Here is a 22,743-nt window from a genome sequence, read left to right as displayed (position 1 = left end):
TGCCATCCAACACATCTGGAGAGCACTGGGTTGGGGAAGGTTGGTCTATCTAGCCCAGCATTCTGTTCCCCAAAATGCCTCTGGGAAGCCCACAGGCAGCCTCCCCCGCCCACAACTGGTACCCTGTAGCATTGAGTCCCAGTACTGGGGAAAAGGCGGGATATAAATAAATATAATAATAATAATTCTGCCTCTGAAGATGGGAGGTTCCATTGAGTCACCAGGGCTAACAGCCATTGATAGACCAAATGCGGAAAGAGACACACGCTCTGGTGCTAGTGGAAAATCTTATCTTTCCAAAGAGGAAAGTTAAGTCTTTCCTCTTTGCCCAGGCCTATGGTGGAACATCTTAATCACCCACATGTTTTGTTTTTTGTGTGTTTTTTAAACAGTTTTTAATGCTTTATGTGTGTATGTCCTGTGTTTTAGAATTTAAAATTTTGTATACTCGTCTTTATCTTAATTTTAGAATTTCTGTAAACTGCCCAGAGAGCCTTGGCTATGGGACCGGTATATAAGTGCAATAAATAAATAAATAAATAAATAAAATCTTTAATGAACGCTTCTTCAGTAAGCTCTACGTGTTTCGGATAAAGATCCGTCCTCAGGAGCTGGAGGAAGACACGAGCTGCTGAAATATAAAACAATAACCGAAAGGCCCTCAGCTTCGCCTTTTTCTTTCGGGTGTCCCTGCCAGGAACTGTAGAAGTTCTGGAAACAAAGCCCTATGAAGTGAGATTGAAAGAACTGGGCATGTTTAGCCTGGAGAAGAGAAGATTGAGGGGAGACATGAGAGCACTCTTCAAATAATTAAAAGGTTGTCACACAGAGGAGGGCCAGGATCTCTTCTCACTCATCCCAGAGTGCATGACACGGAATAATGGGCTCAAGTTAAAGGAAGCCAGATTCCGGCTGGACATCAGGAAAAACTTCCTGACTGTTAGAGCAGTACGACAATGGAACTAGTTACCTAGGGAGGTTGTGGGCTCTCCCACACTAGAGGCCTTCAAGAGGCAGCTGGACAACCATCTGTCAGGGATGCTTTAGGGTGGATTCCTGCATTGAGCAGGGGGTTGGACTCGATGGACTTGTAGGCCCCTGCCAACTCTGCTATTTTATGATTCTATGAGTTGCTGTTTTTTAGATAATACAGTTCTCTAAAAAGAAAGAAAAAGGAGAAACTGAGGACCTTTCGGTTATTGTTTTATATTTCAGCAGTTCGTGTCTTTTTTCAGCTCCTAAGAATTTTTATCCGAAACTCGTAGAGTGTAATGAAGAAGAGTTTATTAAAAATAAGATTTTCCACGAGCACCACAGTGTCTCTCTCTTTCCGCATTTGTTGTGTGGCGCTTTTCCCCTCTTTTCTCCACATTTATAGACCAAATCAATCAACATGCAGCCGATGCGCCCGGTAGAGCACTCCAAGCAAAACAATTGATCACTAATAGCGCATCCAGTTTATAAATTTGTGTATAGGTTAAAAAAAAAAAATCTAAAAATTATTTTTTTAAAAAAATATATAGCTTTAATTTTTTTAAAAAAACATATACGTATATAAACAGATTTTAAAATGTGAAACATTTCGGTATAAAACACCAGCTTCAGTCACAAACAAGAGTTTGCTACAATATCCCTTATAAGCTGAGCCAGAGGAACAGGCCAAACCATTATCCTAAAATCTGTTTCAAAAATCTGAAACCTATAAAAGAGAATATTAATTATTTAAATGTTAAGATTTTTTTTAGAACTGAATTTTTAAAAAATCTATAGGGAAAAAAAACTATAAACTGGATGCGCTATTAGTGGTCAACTGTTTTGTTTCATTTATAGACCCATCCGTCATGAAGTTGTCCGATCCCTTTTTAAAGACAGCTGGGCCAGTGGTCACCGCCACATCTTGTGGAAGAGAGTTCCACAGCTTAACGGTGCATTGCAGCTTCTCACTCCTGCACAGCCAGCCGCAATTCAAGAACTTTGACAAATGCCCACCCACCCCTCTCTCTCTCATTTGCTCTTTCTTACAGCTGCATGAAGCAAGTTGGCGCTACAAAGCAACAACGGATCTGGAAGCCGAGAGCTTCTACAGATGAGAGGGGGGGAATCGTGTTTCCATGCAGCCGCTTTGAATCGTGCTTTCCGTAATGAGCAGCTTCCTCTTCCTTCAGACAGGGAAGAAAGAGGAAGCCAGCGACGACCGCGTGGCCCATTCGGTGGGCGTCCTTTTTGCTCTGCTTATCCTGCACATGGCAGGAAATGGTGGCACATTTCGCTTCCCCACACAAAAAAATCGGATTTACCGGGGTCTATTTTGTGACGGAAAGACGACCAGAAGTGCACGGGAGGCGGACGTCATCGCCAAAAGGACCCGCAAAAAAACATGAGCGGCCAGTAAAGAGGGTGTGAAAAAAGGCTCGTCTGGTGATGCTCTGAGGTGGCCGCCAGTCCCTCCTCCGGCCTCCCGCTCACCTGCGGATGATGGGCCCGGAGGCCCTCTCCTCTTATCCTGCTTGGACATCAGTTGCTGCACTTTAATGTGCTCACGGTGCTCCTCCATCTCCGCTTCCTTGTGGATCTGGTCAATGGTCTTGGGACCCTGGTCCCCTCTCCTTGGCACCCAGGTGTTCTGCAGGAGGCACAGGGAAAAGCAGGGGGAAGAGAGGTTACAGCATCCAGGACGCTCAGCAGCAGCAAGGCCAACGGGAAAGAGAGGCGGGCAGGCAGGCAGGCAACCAACTCCCTCTGGGCTCCTCCCTTCCCGAACCGACCTCAGTGGCGGCAGCGGTGGATCCCCCCTGACCCTCTCAAGGCACTTTCCCCCCACTTCCGGAACCCTCCGAGTGCCCAAACACAAAAGCGCTGCAAGTTGGATGGTTGCAATGTCTTTTATTCAAAGCACGAAGCGTTTGGTGTGTGTGTGTGTGTGTGTCTCTGTCTGTCTATCTATCTATCTATATTTTCTCAAGGGTGCTCTTGGCAGAATCTACTCACTCTTTTTCAAGGTAAAACACAAAAAAAACTCCAGTTGTACGATACACATCCCTCAGAGGATGCTACTGATGGGAGTTGTAGTCCAGGCACCCAGCACTGCTTGGTAAGAGCCTATGCCAGCCTCCCCCAGCCTGGAGCCCTCCAGATCTGTCGGACTACAACTCCCATAACCCCCCAGCCAGCGTAGTCCAACAGATCTGGAGGGCTCCAGGCTGGGGGAAGCTGGCCAATTCAATGTGCCTACTTAAACCAATATGGATTTTCCTGCTGTCCCTCCTTTGCAGGCAGTCCTTCGCAACGCGCCACCTCGAGCTGCACCGTACAGTAACAATCTGGTGCGTGCACACACAAACACACACACACACACACAGCAGCCTTTCCAACAGCCCGGCCCCTCTGCGTCTGGCCATTTCCATGCCATCTCCAAAGCAGCCACCTTTCTGGGACCAGGGGCCCGTCGGGCCTCACCGTAAGCGGTGGGGGAGGAAGGTCGCGCCATGCTCCCGGCCAGCACCCTCTCCCCGGATTGTGACCAAGCATGTAGCAGCCTTTGGCAAAGGAAGGGTCAGCATTGGGAGCCTCCCTGCATTAAATCTAACTGCCCGTGGTGCTTTCAGCCCGTCCGCCTAAGCCGCACAAACCGAGGGCTGCAGGTGAGCACGGTGTCTAAAGGGCTCGCAGGACAGGGAAGGAAGCGTTGGCTTGCGCTGCCGCCGGTCCCGCCCTGGGAGGGAAAGGCGGGTCTTGCACCTTACCAGGAGAGTCAGGCTGGCCTATCCCAGGAAGGGGGGGCGGAGCTCTCATCTAGCCCAGGGGCCAATAGGGAGATACAGTCTGCACCTTACCCGTCTGAGGTCAATCACATCCTGCAGCATGAAGCGGATACGTGAGGACGTCTTCTTCTCCTTAATGATCTTCTCCATCTGGTTGAAGTACTGGTCCATTCGAGGCTGGGAAGGGGGGTGGAAGGAGGAGGGGAGAAGTGAGAGTGGCCAGAGGCACCGCTTCAGCCCCAAGCGGAGCGGCCGCCACAGGCGGTGGGTGTCAGGAGGCTTCGGGAACAACCAGAGCAAGATCCTTATGGGCTGCCATGAAGACTAAACTCATGGGATTCAAGGGGATAAAGCAGGCACTATGCAAGTTCTCTGTAGCAGCTTTCTCTAGGGCAGGGATGGCCCATTTCACTCACGCCCACCCATAGATGCATGTGCATAAGTGAGACAGCGTAGGAGGCTGATTTGTCTCAGCTGTTTAAGGACTGGTAAAGATCCAGCCCAAGTGCCTAATTCTCCTCTCCACTGAAGCTCGGCTGGGAAGATGGCTCCCCTCCAAGCTCCAGTAGCCATCTCCTTGCCGGAGCACCTGCAGAATGGAAGACGCAGGGTTGGGTAACCGTTGCACAATGCTTCTTCCGTTGCGGACGCCCCTCCCTATCGGGAAGCGAGATGCAATCTGATCTCGGGAGAAGCGGCGTGCGACTGTGACCCGGCTCTGTTCCTTTGACGAGCGGGGCCTCTCCGCCAGCTCCTGCCACCCTCCCCGTGTCAGACGGTGGCCAAATGGGAAAAGTGGTGCGATAAATACATCCGCATTCCCTCTCTGGCACAGGGGTGGGAGTGGGGATGGGCAGATGGAGGGGAGAGGGCTGAGAAAAGCGACGCGGATCACAAGCCATCAATTCTACCCTAAAGAAGCTAGAACAGCCCCCCCCTCCCTGTTGCAAAGTGTTATGCCCTATGAAGAGATGGAGGGGATGGACTCAGGGGAGGAGGAAGCAGAACCGGTGGAGACAGAGGCTAGCGTCACGGCTGCAGAACTGGACTCTGCCTCCACTTCATTCTCTGAGTTGGCCCCGCTCCCAGCTGGCACCAGTTCCACAGCCGTGACACTAGCCTCTGTCTCCACCGGTTCTGCTTCCTCCTCCCCTGAGTCCATCCCCTCCATCTCTTCATAGGGCATAACACAAAGCCCCTGAGGACAGTCCCTCGGCAGAAGTCAGGGAGGCGGGGGAAGACAGAAACCACCTCTATGGATTCCACTGAGCTCCAAGCCGAAGACCTCGGAAGGGCAAGAGCTCAATGTGTGACAGAGCACATCCTTTGCAGGGAGAAGGTTCAGACCCCGGCTTCTCCAGGTAAGGCAGGGGAAGAATCCCCCCCCCCTCGACAATGGAATCAGTTACCTAGGGAGGTTGTGGGCTCTCCCACACTAGAGGCCTTCAAGAGGCAGCTGGACAACCATCTGTCAGGGATGCTTTAGGGTGGATTCCTGCATTGAGCAGGGGGTTGGATGCGATGGCCTTGTAGGCCCCTTCCAACTCTGCTATTCTATGATTCTATGAAACCCCAGAGAGCTGCTGCCGCCACTCAGTGTTGGCAATTCGAGGCTACGTGGACCCCCTGGTCTGACTCAGTGCAAGGGCAGCTTCTTATGTTGCTATGTTTAAAAGGGGAGAAACTGTAGCGCAGTGGTAGAGCCCCTGCTTCCCATGCAGAAGGTCCCAGGTTTGAACCCCGGCAGCTTCAAGTAGGGCAGGATAAAGCTGCTGCCTGAAATCCTGGAGAGAGCCTTGCTGCCTGTCAGTGTTGACCATACTGGGCTAGATGGACCCAGGGTCTGACTCAGTGTAAGGCAGCTCTAGATGTATCACACCACATGTCCCACCACTCCTCGCTGGCGTTCGGGTCCGACAGCCCCGGAGGGCTTTCCGAGACGGACACCTGACGCCTCGAGGCCTACCTTGGCTTTTTCGAAGTCCAGGTCTTTGCCGATGGTGGTGAGCAGCCGGCACAAGCACTCCAGCGACTCCTCGTCGTGGTTTTTGAGCAGCTTCACCACGCAGTCGTGCATGATGGCTTCCGTCAGCATCTTCAGCTTGAAGAGCTCCCCGATAAACTTGATGTTGCCCAGGGAGCGCCGGCGGGCCTTGTCCCGGGCGTCGTCCAGCTCTTCCTTCAGGCGGGCTCTCTCCTCAGGCTAGACAAGGAGACGGGGAGAAGGGAGGTGAGGGCGGCCGAGCTGGAATCCATTTTTGGAAACTGGAACTCGCTTGGAGTTCACAACTCCATAATTTAGTCTTAACTGTTATTAACCAATCGTATCTCAACTCCTATATACCGTTCTCCCCCTCCCCCGCTGTTTAGCCTCACAACAACCCTGTGGGGTGGGTTAGGGTGAGAGGTAGTGAGGGGTCCAGGGTCAGCTAATGAGCTTGGGGGGGGGGGGTTGAACCTGCGTTCCTGTTCATGCATCAGTTCAAGAAGTGCGGATTTGGCAAGTTTGCGTTAAAATGCAAACCCGGTTTATTTCTCACCAATCCCTAGTCATGTGTATAAAGAGCAACCTGCGTTCTGAGGTAAACGTGCAAAGCAAGGACCCACAACACTGTTTCCAAGAACAGGGACCGCGATCAGGATGTACCTCCTGGGCATCCACCCTGGGTCTTAAAGGACTCCCAACGATACAGGCATCTCCATGTCTACCCATATCTTATTCCTCCTCCAATGGAACAAGGGCTTGAAGAAGACCCTACAGCCAGCCAAAAGTCATCAGAACAGATGAAAGGAAGGACTTCTTCACGCAGCGCATAGCTAAACTCTGGAACTCACTACCACAAGATGCAGTGATGGCCACCAGTTTGGATGGCTTTAAAAGGGGGTTGGATAAATTCCATTGGAGGCAAAGGCTATCAATGGCTACTAGTCCTGATGGTTATGTGCTACCTCCAGTATCCGAGGCAGTAAGCCTACGTACACCAGTTTCTGGGGAACACGGGTGGGTGGGTGCTGTTGTCCTTATGTCCTGTTTGTGGGTCCCTGGTTGAGAGCTGCTTGGCCACTGTGTGAACAAAGTGTTGGACCAGATGGACCCTGGGTCTGACCCAGCAGGGCTCTTCTTAAGTTCTTACCTCTACTCCTCTGGGCTAGAACAGTCTTAGCTTTCCTTCCCACCTAACCATGGAAGTGTTCTAAAATACTTGGATCCTTCCAGTGCACCCAGTTCAAGCTCCACAGCCCCCTGGGGGGTTCGAACACAACTCACACCAGCCTCGTCCATCTCCTTCTGCTTCTTCTCAAAAATCTCGTCGTCGTCTTTGTCTTTCTCAAACTCTTTCTGGCACCGGTTCAGGAGTACCTTGCGGAAGTTGACCATCACGGTCGGTTTGTCAGTAGTGGGGACTTTCAGCTAGAGAAGGGACGGACGCAAATCACAGCGAGGTTTCAGAGAGCTTCACAGTTACACCCTGTCCCCCAGCACAATGGGATAGAATTTCCAATTATGCTTCCAGTGCACTAGTACCTGTCTGTGAACAGCATAGAATAAGACCTCTAACATAAAGTAATGATGCTTGGTCAAGTTCCTGAGAATTGCTGTTCTATATATGCCCCCCAAAAAAAATCAACAACACCCAACCCTGAGCATTCTAGATTTCATGGTTGCAGAAAAAATTCTGAAAACAGGCATGCAGCTTCAGCTAAAAGAGGGTCACAAAAAAGTCTGCATGGTGAGAGTCAGCGTTTAGGATCCTTTAAGCAAGGAAACTAGGGGTGTGCACAGACCCCCCAATTCGCTTCGTGCCCTGATCCTCTTCGTGCCGCTCCGCCCGTCTCCCACTCCGCGGAGCGAGATCCGGCTTCGCTGCCGTCGCTACATGGACAGCGGCGGCGGCGCAAGGTAAGTCACCACCACCACCACCCGCCCCCTTACCTGCTTCCGTCGCGGGCTTCAGTTGAGGCCCCGGTTGAAGCTGGAAGGGGCCCCGGCCTTTACTTCCGCCTTCAACCGGGGCCTCAATTGAAGCCTGCGACAGACGCAGGTAAGCGTCCCTCCTCCCTGCTCCCTTACCTGGCGCCGCCTTACCTGGCGCCGCCGCATGGATGGCAGCACCAGCGGCGCCAGGTAGGCCAGCCCCCCGACCCCGACCCCTTACCTGCATCCGTCACGGCTTTGAAGCTGGAAGGGGCCTCGGCCTTCACTTCCGCCTTCAACCGGGGCCTCAACTGAAGCCCGCGAAGGACGCAGGTAAGCGTCCCTCCTCCCTTACCTGGCGCCGCAGCCGCCACCGCCACATGGATGGCGGCGCCGGCAGCGCCGGATGACTCCACACACACACCCTTACCTGCAGGCAAAGCTCCGGATTGAGGCGATCCTCTTCGCCTCGATCCGCAGCCCCCCTGACTCTCTTCGCCTCCGCCTTTTCCGGAGGCGAATTAGGCCGCCTCGCTCCTGCTTCTCTGAACCGAAGAGAAGCGGAGCACATCCCTAAAGGAAACACACTTGAAGGGAAACAAGTCCTTTGCATCCCCAGAGAACCGGGACCCAGAGCCTGGAGCACTTACCCCCATAAGGCAACGGCACATGTTGGCATAGGCAACGGAGAAGTTTGGCTCGGAGATGGCCTTCTCAAAGATGAGGTCAATGACGCCCTTGAGGCGCTCCTCTGTGTCAATGGACAGCTCTGTCACCTGCTTCATCAGCTGCTGGAACATCTGCGGTGTCAGCTTGTTCAGAATGCTGCGCACACGCCGGAACAGCTCCTGTGGGGAAAGGGACACCAAGAGGCGATGAGCAAGAAGAGCCTGTTGCAGAAGAAGAGCCCTGCCTTCTCCGCCCAATGCGCCCCTCTGAGCAGACAAGCAGTTCCAAACAGCCCCTGGCCCACAAGGGAATGGCAGCAACGGAGAGCTCTGGACAGGGGCCGGGTTGTCGGAACAATCTTCGTCAGGTCGGGAAGGGTGTATTTGAGCCTCCGCAAGCCAGGGGGAACAGGTCCACTGTAAAGCCCTCTTCCAGAACAATCCAGAGAGAGGTGGGGCAGGGTTACACGCAGCACAGGTGCAGATGGAGAGGGCATTTTTTCACACCCACGCCACACTTGCCCTCCAGGCTGCCCCCTCCTCCTCTCCCCACAACTGAGCCTGCAAACACGGGGCGGGGAGATGCACAGCAACGGAGGAGGCATGGAACAGGAGAGCTGCTGTCCATCCCTCGGCGCCGAGGGGTGCGCTCAGCTGGACAGCCTCATCAGCTGTGCGGGCTGGAAGGAAAGCAGACAGCTGGCTTTCACGCAGGGGCTGTCGTAGCCTGCGCTAGAGAGGAGCGCTCACATTTCTCTGACTCCACCTCCTCCTCGGGGGAGCTGCCAGATTCTGGCTGGACATCAGGAAAAACATCCTGACTGTTAAAGTAGTACAACAATGGAACCCATGACCTAGGGAGGGTTGTGGGCTCTCCCACACTAGAGGCAGCTGGACAACCATCTGCCAGGGATGCTTTAGGGTGCATTCCCCCTTCCAACTCTACTATTCTATGATCTCTTACCTTTTCCCTTCGAGGCCCCATGGTGCTGGTGCAAATGCCTCAGCTGACAAGGAATTGGCAGGGGCTGCAGGCCAATAACCCCCGTCCCATGCTGGCTTCCTTGTCACCCTCTGACTCTGGTAACACCCGCTGCTCGCCTGCATTTTACTAGCCCTTAATACAGCCTTCCTCAACCTGGGGCGCTCCAGATGTGTTGGACTACAACTCCCAGAATGCCCCAGCCAGCTGGGGCATTCTGGGAGATGCAGTCCAACACATCTGGAGCGCCCCAGGTTGAGGAAGGCTGCCTTAATTCCATTTAGAGAGTTTGTTTTGTTTTTAAATCCGTCCCTTTTCTAGAACTCACTTGGTCTTACTGTCGGGTAGGAGAAGGGTAATCCTATTATACCCAAGGCCAAGCTGAATCCCGATGACTCAAGCTGGCCGAATAAGACCACACACACCCCAACCTCCCTGCAGCCAGCTAGCAGGAGACTTCTCAAAACCTTTCTGCTCCGTCTCATGAATCCCGACCTGGGTTTTGACGTTTTCGGGATCCTCCGGCTCGCTGGCTCGCTTGCTGCTGGGCTTCCAGGCTTTCTCAGCCTTGTTGAGCTTGACGTCTTCGTTCAGAGACACGTTGGGGATAATCTTCCGGAACTCTTTCCGCTGGCTTTGCTGGGAACGGCGCGGTCCTGGCCCTGCAGGCTGTGGAGGTGGAGGGCGGGGAGAAACCCAGGAGTGATGTCAGCACTTCCCAGATGCCAGTAGGCCCAGCCCCCACGCTCAGTAACGGCTCTGCAAGTGCCGCGCTAGCCTGTTTCACAGCATGCTTGGCTCTAACGGACGGGGGAGCCAACTGAGAGCTCCTTCAGCTGCCTACTCAGATCCTCAGCTCCATCACAGAGCATCAGTGGCCCAGACACGATGGCACTAACTAGGAGTTCATCATGCAGGCAAGGCAGTCAGAGAACACCTGCCAGAAGTCAGACAAGGGTTGACGATACGTACTGGTCCACGGTTGGGCGGGGCTGGGCGGCCCAGATTGGCGAAGGAGGGCGTGAAGTCCGGTCCACAATTCATGGTGTTCAGGCGCACAGGATCCAGAGGTCGGAGGGGCATTTTATTTACCTGTTACGTCAAGAGGCAGGGAGAGAGAAACACAAAAGGCACCAGGTCTGAGAGTCTGAGCAGGGGCAAGCTTCGAGCGGATCGCTTGCCTCTAAACGGATCTAAAATTCCACTTCTCGGAAAACACCGCAGGCCAAATGCCAGCCGGACCGCCAGTTCCTCCTCTCTGCCCTATGGGACCCTACGCTGCCGTTCTTTCCCCCACCCCATGTGGCAATGCCAAACCCGCCTCAGGTTATCCTGACTAGGGTGCACTCTGTGGCTACACCACACAAGAAATTCGACGGAGGCGTCGGCCCAACATCTGGTGCATCTAATCGGAAATGGGAGACTGACCTTTTCCAGGACCACCTCAGTGATATGGGGCAACCCTTCGGGCTTCTGCATGCTAGCAAAGATGAACTGGAAACCCAGCAGGAACTCCCGGTCATAGCTCTTCTTCTCCTCCGGGTTCAGGGGCTTCCACTGCTCTGTTAAGGGGAGGAAGGTGGAGAGCAACACATTGAAGGGCACTGCCTCTTTTACCACAGTTCACACTCCCACACTAGAGGCCTTCAAGAGGCAGCTGGACAACCATCTTATCAGGGATGCTTTAGGGTGGATTCCTGCACTGAGCAGGGGGTTGGACTCGATGGCCTTGTAGGCCCCTTCCAACTCTGCTATTCTGATTCATGCCAGGAGGTTAGAAACTCCCCAGCGCAGCAGGAACAGGAACATCTTCACTCATTCACAGGGCAACAAGGATTGCACATCCATAAGCATCATCACAACCCATAATTTTTGGACAACTGAATGACCGTGATTGCCAGGAACCCGCCTCTCCCTCAAGTGGGGAGGCCTTGCTCCTGACCTCAAATAGTATCATGATGTGAGGTCAGGGTCAATTGCCTGCTCCACAACTTCGCTCCAAGCTGGGGATGACGGTGGACAGATTTGTTTCTTGGCCCTCCTCTCCAACTTGGGGGGTGGCGGTGGGGAGGCTATCCGTCCCTACACTTGCCACGTGCTTTGGAGGGCCTCAGAAGGCCACGGTTATTGCGGAGGCAATCTCTGCCAGAGGAGATTGCTGGAGCGTGTTCAGAGGAGGGCAACCAGGATGATCAGGGGTCTGGAAACAAAGCCCTATGAAGAGAGACTGAAAGAACTGGGCATGTTTATCCTGGAGAAGAGAAGATTGAGGGGAGACATGAGAGCACTCTTCAAATACTTCAAAGGTTGTCACACAGAGGAGGGCCAGGATATCTTCTCGATCTTCCCAGAGTGCAGGACACGGAATAACGGGTTCAAGTTAAAGGAAGCCAGATTCCAGCTGGACATCAAGAAAAACTTCCTGACTGTTAGAGCAGTACGACAATGGAATCAGTTCCCTAGGGAGGTTATGGGCTCTTCTCCCACACTAGAGGCCTTCAAGAGGCAGCTGGACAACCATCTGTCAGGGATGCTTTAGGGAGGATTCCTGCATTGAGCAGGGAGTTGGACTCGATGGCCTTGTAGGCCCCTTCCAACTCTGCTATTCTATGATTCTATGCGGGTGACAGCACACTTGCCATGGCAAAACAAATCTGCCAACCACTAACTATCACCTTCCCACAGGCGCCTGGCAGATGCTCTCAGTCGCCTTACTCACACCCTTCTCTCCTTTCGGACTCTTGTAGTCGCACATCCTGATCTTCCAGCCCATCTTGATGATCTAACACAGACAACTAGCTCTCTCTAGGCAGGGACTGCCTGGCTTCTCTGCTCTGAATAGAACCTGGCAGCCGCAGCTGCTGAACAAAGGCTGCATAGCAATCGCCGTCGCTCTTTCTGTGTAGCAGCTAGAGAGTCACAGTACCTTCCCTCCAAGTCAGTTTGGGGTGTTTCTGAAACTAAACTCTTGAAGATGCAGCACACTGACAACACCAACAACCCGCCCACCAAAGCCGCTTCGTGCAAGTGCTGGTCTCTGGCTCCAAGAGAGTCGGTGCCGCAGCGGCACCGCATCACCGTGCGTTCTCAGCGAGCTGCAATTCCAAGCACCTCGCCACGTCACTTTCAAAACCAACCCGGCTTTGCCTTGCCAGAGAAAACAAGGAAGTCACTGCAAAGAGCTGCTGGAATTCCTCTGTGTCCTTCCCCTCCCAACAGCAAGGAAAAGTTGCTATCCCTGAAGGAGAGGAGGGATATGTACAGCCTAGGTCAGCCTTCCTCAACCTGGGGTGCGCTCCAGATGTGTTGGACTGCATCTCCCAGAATGCCCCAGCCAGCTGAGCTGGCTGGGGCATTCTGGGAGTTGTAGTCCAACACATCTGGAGCGCCCCAGGTTGAGGAAGGCTGGCCGAGGTGGTTAGCTTCTTGGCGTTTCAGGCAAGGAAAGGGCCGTCAGGCCACATGGCTCTCCCCACTAGCTGTTGGAACCAGGAGCCGATACATTCACAGTACAGCTTCTGCGAGCACGATGCCCTGTTAAAAAGGGTGCGACATGAACCAGCGCTCAACATTCAATTGGCAGGAGGATTTCTATGAAGCCGCCGCAACAGCCCATGAAAACCCAACCGTTCCCGAGATCACGAGTCTGCTCAGATCCTCAGTTCCATCACGGTGTGTCAGTGGCCCAGACACGATGGCTCAAAATGGAGGTCATCACAGGAGACTCCACGAGAGCAGGACGATGACTGCCGCCCAGCTCAGGCTCACCTTCCTTGTAGCCGTACTTCTGGTCCGCCTGCTTGACCTTCTCGGGGTCTAGTTTATCCTCCTTCTCTTCCCAGGTCTCCTCGGCCTCCTCCGGGGAGCGCACCGGGGCAGGCTCCTCGGGCTCCGGGGCTGGCACAGGGGGCTTGTTCTCCGTCTCAGAGCCCCCCTCACTGACCTAGCAGGGCAGGCAGAGAAGAGCAAATCCAGAACAGGCCAAGGACAGGACCCAACATAGAGCCACAGCTGGTGGGGCTCAGCCAGACAAGATGCAGCTGAACCCGCAAGGAGACATCCCCAGCTCAAGACAACAAAACCCATTCCCCTCCTGTAGGTAGTGAGATTCCACTTGCAAGATCCTGACTCCCAACTCAAGCCCTTTAACCCGACAGAGGTTCACACAACCAGCATGAACATCTGTGCTACTGAAAGCAAGCAGCTCCCATGGCTTCCCCCCACCCCCCACAAGGAATCCTGGGAGCTGTAGTTTTGCCAAGGCTGCCAAGTGCTCCTTCCATTCCGGATGCCCTCAAGACAAGCCCTCACCTGGGAACAGCAAGGGCTGGCAAACATCCTCTCCAGCTTTGGAATCCCCACCATCATGAGGCCCTGTGAAAGCGCCAGGCCTTCCACCGACAATGCCCTTTCAATAAGGAGCCTGTCTAACTAGCATAACTGTTGGCAGATGTAACGCACCTAATGCTTCTTTAATTCATATGTTTTGGCAATGCTCAGTAGTTGCCCCCTTTTGGAAGGAGGTTGTAACAAGGATAAACTTTGTACTGGAACAAGTCTTTAATATGAAACGATGTGCATGTCCTCCTAAACTACCTACCAGCTTCTTGGAAGCTCACACATGGCCAGCGCAGATGGATTTTCAGAGCCCTTATGACCGCTAAAAGACTTATACTATCGCGTTGGAAGGACAAATGCTCACCTCCCATAATGCAATGGGCTGAGGACTAACAACGCTATCAACATCTGAACGGGTGTTATACAGGCGTGACTTGCGAGTGGATAAATACATAGATATATATGGTCTGCGTTTCTTGAAACTTATGCATAACTCTCTCACCCCCTTTTTGTTAATAAACGGTATATCTGATGGGGTGGGTGGGAAAGGATGACATTCCGATATATGTAATGTTTCTTTGTTTTTCTTAGAGTGTTTTTTGTTTGTTTATTCTGTTTTGATAATATTCACAATAAAAACCAGAGGGGTGGGGGGGGGGGGAGAGAAGAGAACCAAGCATTTGAAGGCAGAGGAGGAGACTGTTGTTAACGGTGATTTCTGTCACCAGATTTAATGCATTTATACATTATGCACACACTTGTCTTGGCATAAGCACTATGCGCCAGTTCAGAATACCCTCCAATGGCCTCCTCCAAATTGGCGCCTTCTGGATGTCTTGGACTACAGCTCCCAGCATTCCTGACCATTGGCCATGCTGTTAGGGACTGGTGGGAAGTAGACTTCAACTCCTATCTGTCCCAGCCAGCATGGCCAGTGGTCAGGAGTGCTGGGAATTGTAGTCCAAAACATCTGGAAGGCTGCCCTACCCTTTTATAACCGGTTCCATTTGCAAGAAATTAGAGGTCTGATACCTTATTTTCATCTTCCAGGCCAAACCTGGACCTGGAAGACGTTAAAAACTATAGTGAACGTCCCCTTCCTGGGCAAGGTGCTTGAGCGGGTGGTTGCGGGACAACTCTAGGCACTCTTGAATGAAACGGATTATCTAGATCCATTTCAATCAGGTTTCAGGCCTGGTTTTGGAACGGAAACTGCCTTGGTCGCCCTGTGAGATGACCTCTGTCGGGAGAGAGACAGGGGGAGTGCGACCCTGTTGGTTCTCCTGGACCTCTCAGCGGCCTTCGATACCATCGACCATGGTATCCTTCTGGATAGGTTGTCTGAGCTGGGAGTGGGAGGTACTGCGTTGCAGTGGTTCCGCTCCTACTTGGATGGCCGATTCCAGAAGGTGGTGCTGGGGGATTATTGCTCTGCACCATGGCTCCTAAGCCATGGGGTTCCACAGGGCTCTATCTTATCCCCTATGTGGTTTAACATATACACGAAGCTGCTGGGGGAGGCTATCCAGAGATGTGGACTGAGGTGTCATCAATATGCGGATGATATCCAGTTCTACCTTTCCTTTTCATCAAACCCAGGTGAGGCAGTGGCTGTTCTGAACCAGAGCCTGGGCACGGTAATGAACTGGATGAGGGCTAACAACTGAGACTCAATCCAGACAAGACGGAGGTACTGTTAGCGGGTGGTTAATCTGTCTGGCGAGGTGATGTTTACCCTGTCCTGGACGGGGTTGCACTCTCTCTAAAGGACCGGGTCCGTAGTTTGGGGGTGCTCTTGGATCCAGAACTGTCACTTGAGGCACAGGTGAACTCAGTGGCAAAGAGCACCTTTTATCAGCTTAGGCTGATGTACCAACTGCGTCCTTATCTGGACGGAGATAGTCTAGCTACAGTTATCCATGCTCTGATAACCTCTCATTTGGATTACTGCAATGCATTATAGGTAGGGCTGCCTTTGAAAACGGTCCGGAAACTTCAGCTGGTACAAAACAGGGCAGCACGGTTACTAACAGGGACTGGCCGATGAGATCACGTTACGCCAGTCCTTTTACAACTTCATTGGCTGCCAGTCCAGGTCCGGGCCCGATTCAAAGTGCTGGTATTGACATTCAAAGCCCTAAACAGTTTGGGGCCAGGTTATTTGAAGGAACGCCTCCTCCCAAATGTACCTGCCCGGACCTTAAGATCATCTACAGGGGCCCGTCTCTATGAGCCCCTGCCAAAAGATAGCTACTAGGAGGAGGGCTTTCTCTACTGTGGCACCCCGGTTGCGGAATGAGCTCCCCAGAGAGGTCCGCCTGGCGCCTACACTGTACTCTTTTCGTCACCAGCTGAAGACCTTTTTATTCTCTCAGTATTTTGACACTTAATTTTAACTTAAATTTAAAGTTTACTGTTCTAACTCTGTATTTTAATCATATATCAATTTTGCTGTGTGGTTTTATCCTGGTTGTGCTTTTTATACTGTATTTTGGATTTGTGTTTTTAACCTGTTGGTTGTTTTATTATGGTTTTAATTTTTGTGAACCACCCAGAGCTTCGGCTATTGGGCGGTATAAAAATGTAATAAATAAATAAATAAAATGCTGGATAGGTTAATCAAGCAACAATCAATTATTCTGTTCTATCCCAGTGTGAATAATCTATTTTGAATGCTTGGAAAGGTTGCGTTTCACTGTTAATGGCTTTACTGCGGAGACACAGGAGTTTATCACAGCAAACGAGGTATTGGTTATGATAAAAATGACAACCTATGGTGATAAAACAAGGATATGAACGTGAAGAGAGGTATTTAACAGCCCGAATGAAAGAACAACAGCCCCCACCCCCCTCAGTGTTTTGAAATAAACTAACATTATTCAAGTGATGGGGATGGATTGAAGGTTTCACTAGCCGCTGCTGGAGCTGGTGGTGGAAACACACTTGCCACCTTCTACAGACGTTTTTTAAAAAACTGTATCCGTTCGCGGTCAACATACAATTATTTCCATGCCTTCACAAGGTAAGCATACCTTCATGAGCAGTTTTGTTAAGTTTCTTTTGGGGAGAAGAACATTTTTAGCGGTTTTTAAAGGGTATAATTTGGGGAAATGAGGGGGGATATTTCTTACTATGTTATTTTGTCTTGACTCTCCTTGGTATTTGCACAATGTATACTGGTCATGGGGTTGGGGGAGAGAATCAGAGAGATATGCAGGATACTGAAGTCCCTTTCCGTGACCTCTGGTCAGCTGCCCTCCCCCCGTCTGGCTTTGGAGGTTTCATAACGAAAGCCAAGCTTTTCAAAATGCTGAAATCTGAAGCCAATGCCTACGCTTGCTCGGTGTAGCTCTGGAATCCAAACATCTCTTCTTACATTACCACTCGCCCCACCCCTTCCTTTAAAAACAAACTTCCATTTAAAAGCACTAGCCTGATAGCTGCAGGCATCACATTTTTCCTCCTCCCTCCCAATCCCCTTTCCTTTTGTGTCATGGTTTTTTTTTTTAAGATTGTAAGCCTGTAGGCAGGGAATGTCTTAAGAAATATTTTTGTAAGCCGCCTTAAAAACCCTTTTTTGGCTAAAGGGCGGGATAAAAGTGCTATAATGAATGAATGAATGCCAGCGAGCGCATAGAATTCCATGCAGGCAAGTGAGTAAGGCAGCAGAGGAGAGCTGTGGCGCTCCGTCCTTCCTCCGCCTTTCTGCTGGAGTGCTCCGTCCTTCCTTTGCACCCAGAAGAGAAATGCAGCTTTCCGGCCCTCCTTTGGGAACAAGTGACGTGAAGGACCGGCCTTCACCCATTATCAGCCTGCCCGTACTTTAAGATCAGAAAGAGAGGCCCTTCTCACCTGCCCAGGTGGGTGTCCACACAGGAGAGGGCCTTTCTCAGCAGTGGCCCCCATACCTGTGGAACAAACTCCCACCAGAGGTCCGCCATGTACCATCCTTGCAGGCTTCTAATGTTTTAGTTTTAGTTTTTACTGTTGGCTTTTATTGTTTTTAACTGATACTTCATTGCGTGTGCTTTTATTGCTTCTAACGTTCATACTGTTTTTCTGTATTGCTGTAAGCCGCCCGAAAGGCGGCTAGGAAATGTTTTAAATGAATTAAATAAATAAAATGGAAGCCCAATTCAAGGTGCTGGTTTTGACCTATAAAGCCTTACACGGCTTGGGACCACAATACCTGACGGAACGCCTCTCCCGACGTGGATATACCCGGTCACTACGTTCAACATCTAAGGTCCTCCTCCGGGTGCCTATTCCGAGAGAGGCTCGGAGTGTGGCAACGAGGGACAGGGCCTTTTCGGTGGTGGCCCCCAGACTATGGAATGATCTCCCTGACGAGGCTCGCCTGGCGCCAACGCTGCTATCTTTCCGGCGCCAGGTTAAGACTTTCCTCTTTGCCCAGGCATATGGAGGCACATCTTAATCACCCACATGTTTCGTTTGTTTTTTTTAACGGTTTTTAACGCTTTATGTGTGTATGTTCTGTGTTTTAGAATTTTAAATTTTGTATACTTGTATTTATCTCAATTTTAGAATTTCTGTAAACCGCCCAGAGAGCCCTGGCTATGGGAGCGGTATACAAGTGCAATAAATAAATAAATAAATAAATAAATGTGTCAGGCCCCAGCGGGCTAGTTAAAACTACACAAACCAGTAACTTCTGTGGGAGTAAAACACAAATAAATATGCACGATCTGTGAAAGACTGCTGTTGCCATTCACAGAACTACAATTCCGGAGGATTCCGGAGGCGGCAACGGGCAATCAGAGCATAGTGAGGCGCCTCTAAGGGGCAGTGGCCCCAAGCTAGAGGACCACAAACATCCTTCCACTCTACCTGGCAAAAGAATGGGGCTGTGGCTCCCGTCTTCTGCCGAGAGAGGGCCACCTACCTCTTTGAACGCATCCAGCAGGTCTCCCACGGCCTCCTTCTTGTTCAGGTCCTTCAACTTTCGCTTCTTCTTTGGCACTGATATGGCCACTAGACAGTGGTAAAGAGGGGTTGGGGAAGATGAACCACTAGCCACAGAATGACACTAGAGCAGTCCCTGCCACTGAATGGCAGCTGCCACTCGTTAATGGGGGTGGGTGGGTTGTGTCAGTAGCTTAAAACAGGATGAAAATTAACCACATGCAGTCAATTCATAAGGGGGACGTTACGTGGGATGTTATCTTTGCGCCCCACATTCGTTTAAGAAATGTCCTGGCCTACTTGCCATCTACGCACGCGATGCTGCTGAATAGGAATCTTAAGGATCCTAGAATAATAAGGCTGGAGAAAAGTGCAGAAGACCCTCGATACATTTGGGATTATAGATCCTTCCTGTGCAAGGGTCTTCTTCCAGATCCTCTGCCACAATCCGATGCATGTTTCAGCAGGAAAAAAACTTCTACAACTCTACAATTGGGAGTTGTAGGAGTTTTTTCCTGCCGAAACACGCATAGGATTGCAACCTTAGATAACCAGAGTTACAACCCATAAGCCTTTGCTCTTTCTACTCAACGTAGGGCACCTATCTGGAGCAGAGCATTCCAGCACCGGCTGAAGTCCCTTTCAGGGCTCCTGAAAGGAGCATGGATGTATTTGCAGAGAAGCGCATGAACAGAGCTCAGCAGGCAAACTTCATCTCCCACTGGGCTCCTGATAGCCAAGGGCTCTCTCTTCCCCCCTCATGTCCCTTAATTGTACCTAAACGCATTTTTTAAAAAAATCTCTCCTCCAAAATCCTCGACGCACTAACTCAACGTGTCTTAACATCCCTTGCCAGGGACTGAAGGCATCCAATAGTGTTTCAACGCTGCCAAAGGCCAAAGAGAAAAGGCCCCAGGGAGCTGGATTTTAATTTGGCCTTCAGAGAAACCGTTTCTGTGAATTACTATATGCACTAAATGTCTACACAAGGATGGGCTACTTGTGGGCCTCCAGATGTTTGGACCTACAACACCCAGCATCCCTCGGCATGAGCCATGCTGGCTAGGGCTGATGGGAATTGTAGGCCAAAGCACCGGGAGGGCCGCAAGTTGTCCACGCTGGGCTCCCCGAAGTATCTGAGGACTGCTGCACGCCGCAGCTCTCGTAAAGCTTGCGATCTCCTTGCTCTTCCCCTGGCTGCTGCTGGCACTGCCCTCACCTTGCGTGGTCACCTCCTCGGCCTCCAGCGGCACAGCTGCCGGCTGGGCACTCTGCTCTGGCATCTCGGCCAGCTCCTCGCATTCCTCCTCCTCTTCTTCCTCTTGCTCGGGCTCCTCCTCTTCGGCAGGAGGCGTGGCCAGCGGGGCCACCTCCTCCTCGGCCTTCACCTCCTCGGGCTCGGAGATGGGGCTGACGTCCGATTCGGGCTGCTCCTCGGGCTCGCTGGCCTCCTGCTGGCCCGAGACCCCCAGCCCGTAAGGCACGGCCAGCTCCTCGGGCTGAGCGATGGGGGACTCCACGGCTGAATCTGGCTGGGGCGGGACGTCCGCCGGCGTGGGCTCTGGCGTTTCCTCCTCCAACACTCCATTGGACTCCATCGGCCCCTCGGAAGCTTCCTCCAGCGATGGTGGCGGGGTCGGGGGGCCGGCCGGCAGCGTGACAGGATGCTCCTCGGACTGAGGCGCCTCCTGCTGGGTAGTCACTGTCTCCGACGGCGCCACCTCTTCCTCCGTCGGCATTTCGGGCTGGGAAGGAAGCTCCAAAATTGGGCTAGCAGCTGCCTCCTCCTGAGTCTCTGTGTCCAGGTCGGGGACTTCCGGAGGGAGCACGGGGCCCCCTGGCACTGTAGTGGTGGCGCTAACGGGCTCGAGGATATCCGTGGGGATCTCCGGCGGCTCCTCTGTAGTGTCCACTGCCACGGGGCTCTCTGGGCGCACCAGCATCACGTCAGCCGGCAGCACAGCCTCCACCTCCGGGATGAGGGGCGGCGGGGGAGACGGGGACGCAGATTTACTAGCCTCCAAGGGAACCGGTTTACTTACTAATGGGCCGGTCTTGGGGCGATCATCTGCAAAAGGAAAGAGAGGAGTTGTTGAGTGTTGGGGTGCAAAGGGGGGGCTGTCCAATCTCAAAGGGCAAGAGCAACAGGGGTGGCCAAGCTTCGAAGAAGGGGCGTAGAGAACCTCAGGCCAGAGGGGTAAACCTGGCCCCTCAGGGGTCCCCCAAAGGACCTCAGCCACTTCCCCTGGCCCCACTTATTGGTGATGCTGACTGGGGATGATAGGAGTTGAAGTCCCAAAGATATGAAGAGCACCCGGTTAAGAAGGCTGCTTCTAGGGGATTCTACGGCAGGGATAGGCAACTTGAGACCCTCCAGATGCTTTAGACGTCCAGCCACTGAAGGTTTTTTATTAGTCGATGGACCACTTGCCTTTTTAACCAATTAATCGGACAAACCAAAGCCACGCTATAGCGGCGACAGACACAACATGCAGCGAAGTGTCTGAGCTTTTCCTAGAGCAGCTGGGCACCATTTCACGCTCCAGCCCCGGCCTGTAGTTCCTCCGAAAGGCCTGCCTCCTAGTGGCCAGAACAGAGAACACCTGGGATCGGAGGCCATTTTTGCGTATTACCGGAAACCGTAATATGAGCTGCTTTGGGGGATTATACTGCAGGGAGTGGAAAGGTGAACCTGCATCTCAAAGAGTTACTCCAGCCTTCATTAAGAGAAGATCCTCTGTCAAGAGATAGAATTCATAGAATAGCAGAGTTGGAAGGGGCCTACAAGGCCATCGAGTCCAACCCTCTGCTCAATGCAGGAATCCACCCTAAAGCATCCCTAAAGCATCCCTGACAGATGGTTGTCAGATGCTCTTTTTAATGTCCTGTTATGCCACCAGAACCAAACACACCAAGAACTGTGCCGTGAAGTCTCAGCCCCACTGATAAGTCAACTATTAATATCAGGGCCTGCTCCAATTGGTCTCTCCCCCGACCCCCATTGGGATAACTGTCATCTTGGCCCTGTGGGGAGGAAGAAAGAGCAAGGGGACAGGAGCAGGCAGAGGAAACATCGGGGCCTGCTCCAATTGGACTCCCCTCCTTCAGGAGCAGGAAAATCCCATCAGCCCTGTTGCTGGTCTACTTAATTTTTTTTCTCTCTCTCTCTCTCTCTTCTTCCTCTTCCCTCCTGAACTCCTTTTCCTTGTGTGTCATGTCTTTATCAGACTGTAAGCCTGGGGCAGGGGCAGGGGCTGTCTTCTTTGCTAACTGATTGTGAGCAAGCTCAGACAGCCTTTTTCGGCTGAGGAGCAGAGTATAAATATGATAAATAAATAATTCCACCAATTAAGTACGATAACGTTTGCAGCGCTGGTAAAGAAGGCATAAGGAGTTACAGGGAGCCGTGCCGGACACAACACTGGCAGTATCTTTATTCGGATTAGCAACCTGCACAATTCTAAACTGGGGATGACTGGTTTTTTGCAAGGCAAGATTGTGATGAAAATAATCAGAAATGTAACAAGTCGACCGGAATACAACGAGGACAGTATTCAATACTGAACTTGTTCTGGAATTGTTTTGAGTTACTGTTTTTTGGCGATGAAGTCAACAGTTATGTCGGGTGATTTCCTGGCTTTTGTGCCATTTTCCCCTCCCTCTAAAACAGTGGTTCTCAACCTGGGGCGCTCCAGATGTGTTGGACTGCATCTCCCAGAATGCCCCAGCCAGCAGAGCTGGCTGGGGCATTCTGGGAGTTGTAGTCCAACACATCTGGAGCGCCCCAGGTTGAGAAAGGCTGCTCTAAAAGGTCGAAATGACTTTCCCAAGGCGTGTCTGCTGGCCGTAAGAGCTTTAAGCTACACTGTGCTGGTATCTTTGCCCCACCCACCACTGAAATGCGGCCTTTGAGAGCTTCTCTGAGATTGAATTCAGGTTGAAAGAGTCACAGGCTTAATTTGCCAACAATGAAACGGGACCACGCAAAGAGCATTTTGCTCAGTTTTATGGAGGCTCCTATGTTTGCGCAAACCCTTGGCAGGAAAGAAGCAACGCTGCATGGATCTTCAAGAATCCTAAATAATTCCGTTACGGAGGCAGGAAAAAACGGGCAGCACCCACTGCCAGGCCAAACGCACCGTTGCCGTCTCTGAG

At 51.9% G+C, this 22,743-nt stretch overlaps 1 protein-coding gene and 2 non-coding genes across 11 annotated transcripts in view; all 3 read right to left on the bottom strand.

Annotated features, from left to right (window-relative positions):
- EIF4G1 (eukaryotic translation initiation factor 4 gamma 1) overlaps window positions 1-22,743 on the bottom strand; it is a 97,650-nt gene that overhangs the window by 14,549 nt on the left and 60,358 nt on the right. For 8 of the 9 annotated variants that reach the window (XM_063131861.1, XM_063131862.1, XM_063131866.1 and 5 more), the window contains 11 exons: window positions 19,808-20,656; window positions 18,569-18,657; window positions 13,096-13,270; window positions 10,756-10,889; window positions 10,300-10,419; window positions 9,823-9,996; window positions 8,328-8,525; window positions 7,021-7,173; window positions 5,728-5,958; window positions 3,834-3,938; window positions 2,467-2,623 (listed from right to left, as the gene is read on the bottom strand). In XM_063131861.1, coding sequence (XP_062987931.1) covers window positions 2,467-2,623; window positions 3,834-3,938; window positions 5,728-5,958; window positions 7,021-7,173; window positions 8,328-8,525; window positions 9,823-9,996; window positions 10,300-10,419; window positions 10,756-10,889; window positions 13,096-13,270; window positions 18,569-18,657; window positions 19,808-20,656 — 2,385 coding nt within the window. Of the gene's footprint in view, window positions 1-2,466; window positions 2,624-3,833; window positions 3,939-5,727; window positions 5,965-7,020; window positions 7,174-8,327; window positions 8,526-9,822; window positions 9,997-10,299; window positions 10,420-10,755; window positions 10,890-13,095; window positions 13,271-18,568; window positions 18,658-19,807; window positions 20,657-22,743 lie in introns of all 9 variants that reach the window. The other variant, XM_063131859.1, reaches the window with a different exon arrangement.
- On the bottom strand, window positions 10,168-10,244 carry LOC134403220 (small nucleolar RNA SNORD66). Its single transcript, XR_010025759.1, has one exon. It is a non-coding gene; the product is annotated as a small nucleolar RNA SNORD66 (small nucleolar RNA).
- LOC134403219 (small nucleolar RNA SNORD66) lies at window positions 12,974-13,050 on the bottom strand. Its single transcript, XR_010025758.1, has one exon. It is a non-coding gene; the product is annotated as a small nucleolar RNA SNORD66 (small nucleolar RNA).

This window comes from Elgaria multicarinata, chromosome 8 (genome assembly GCF_023053635.1).
Source record: "Elgaria multicarinata webbii isolate HBS135686 ecotype San Diego chromosome 8, rElgMul1.1.pri, whole genome shotgun sequence".
In the NCBI taxonomy this organism is placed as follows: domain Eukaryota; kingdom Metazoa; phylum Chordata; class Lepidosauria; order Squamata; family Anguidae; genus Elgaria; species Elgaria multicarinata.
Note: the sequence above shows the minus strand (reverse complement) of the source record. Positions and strands in the feature narration are given on the sequence as shown.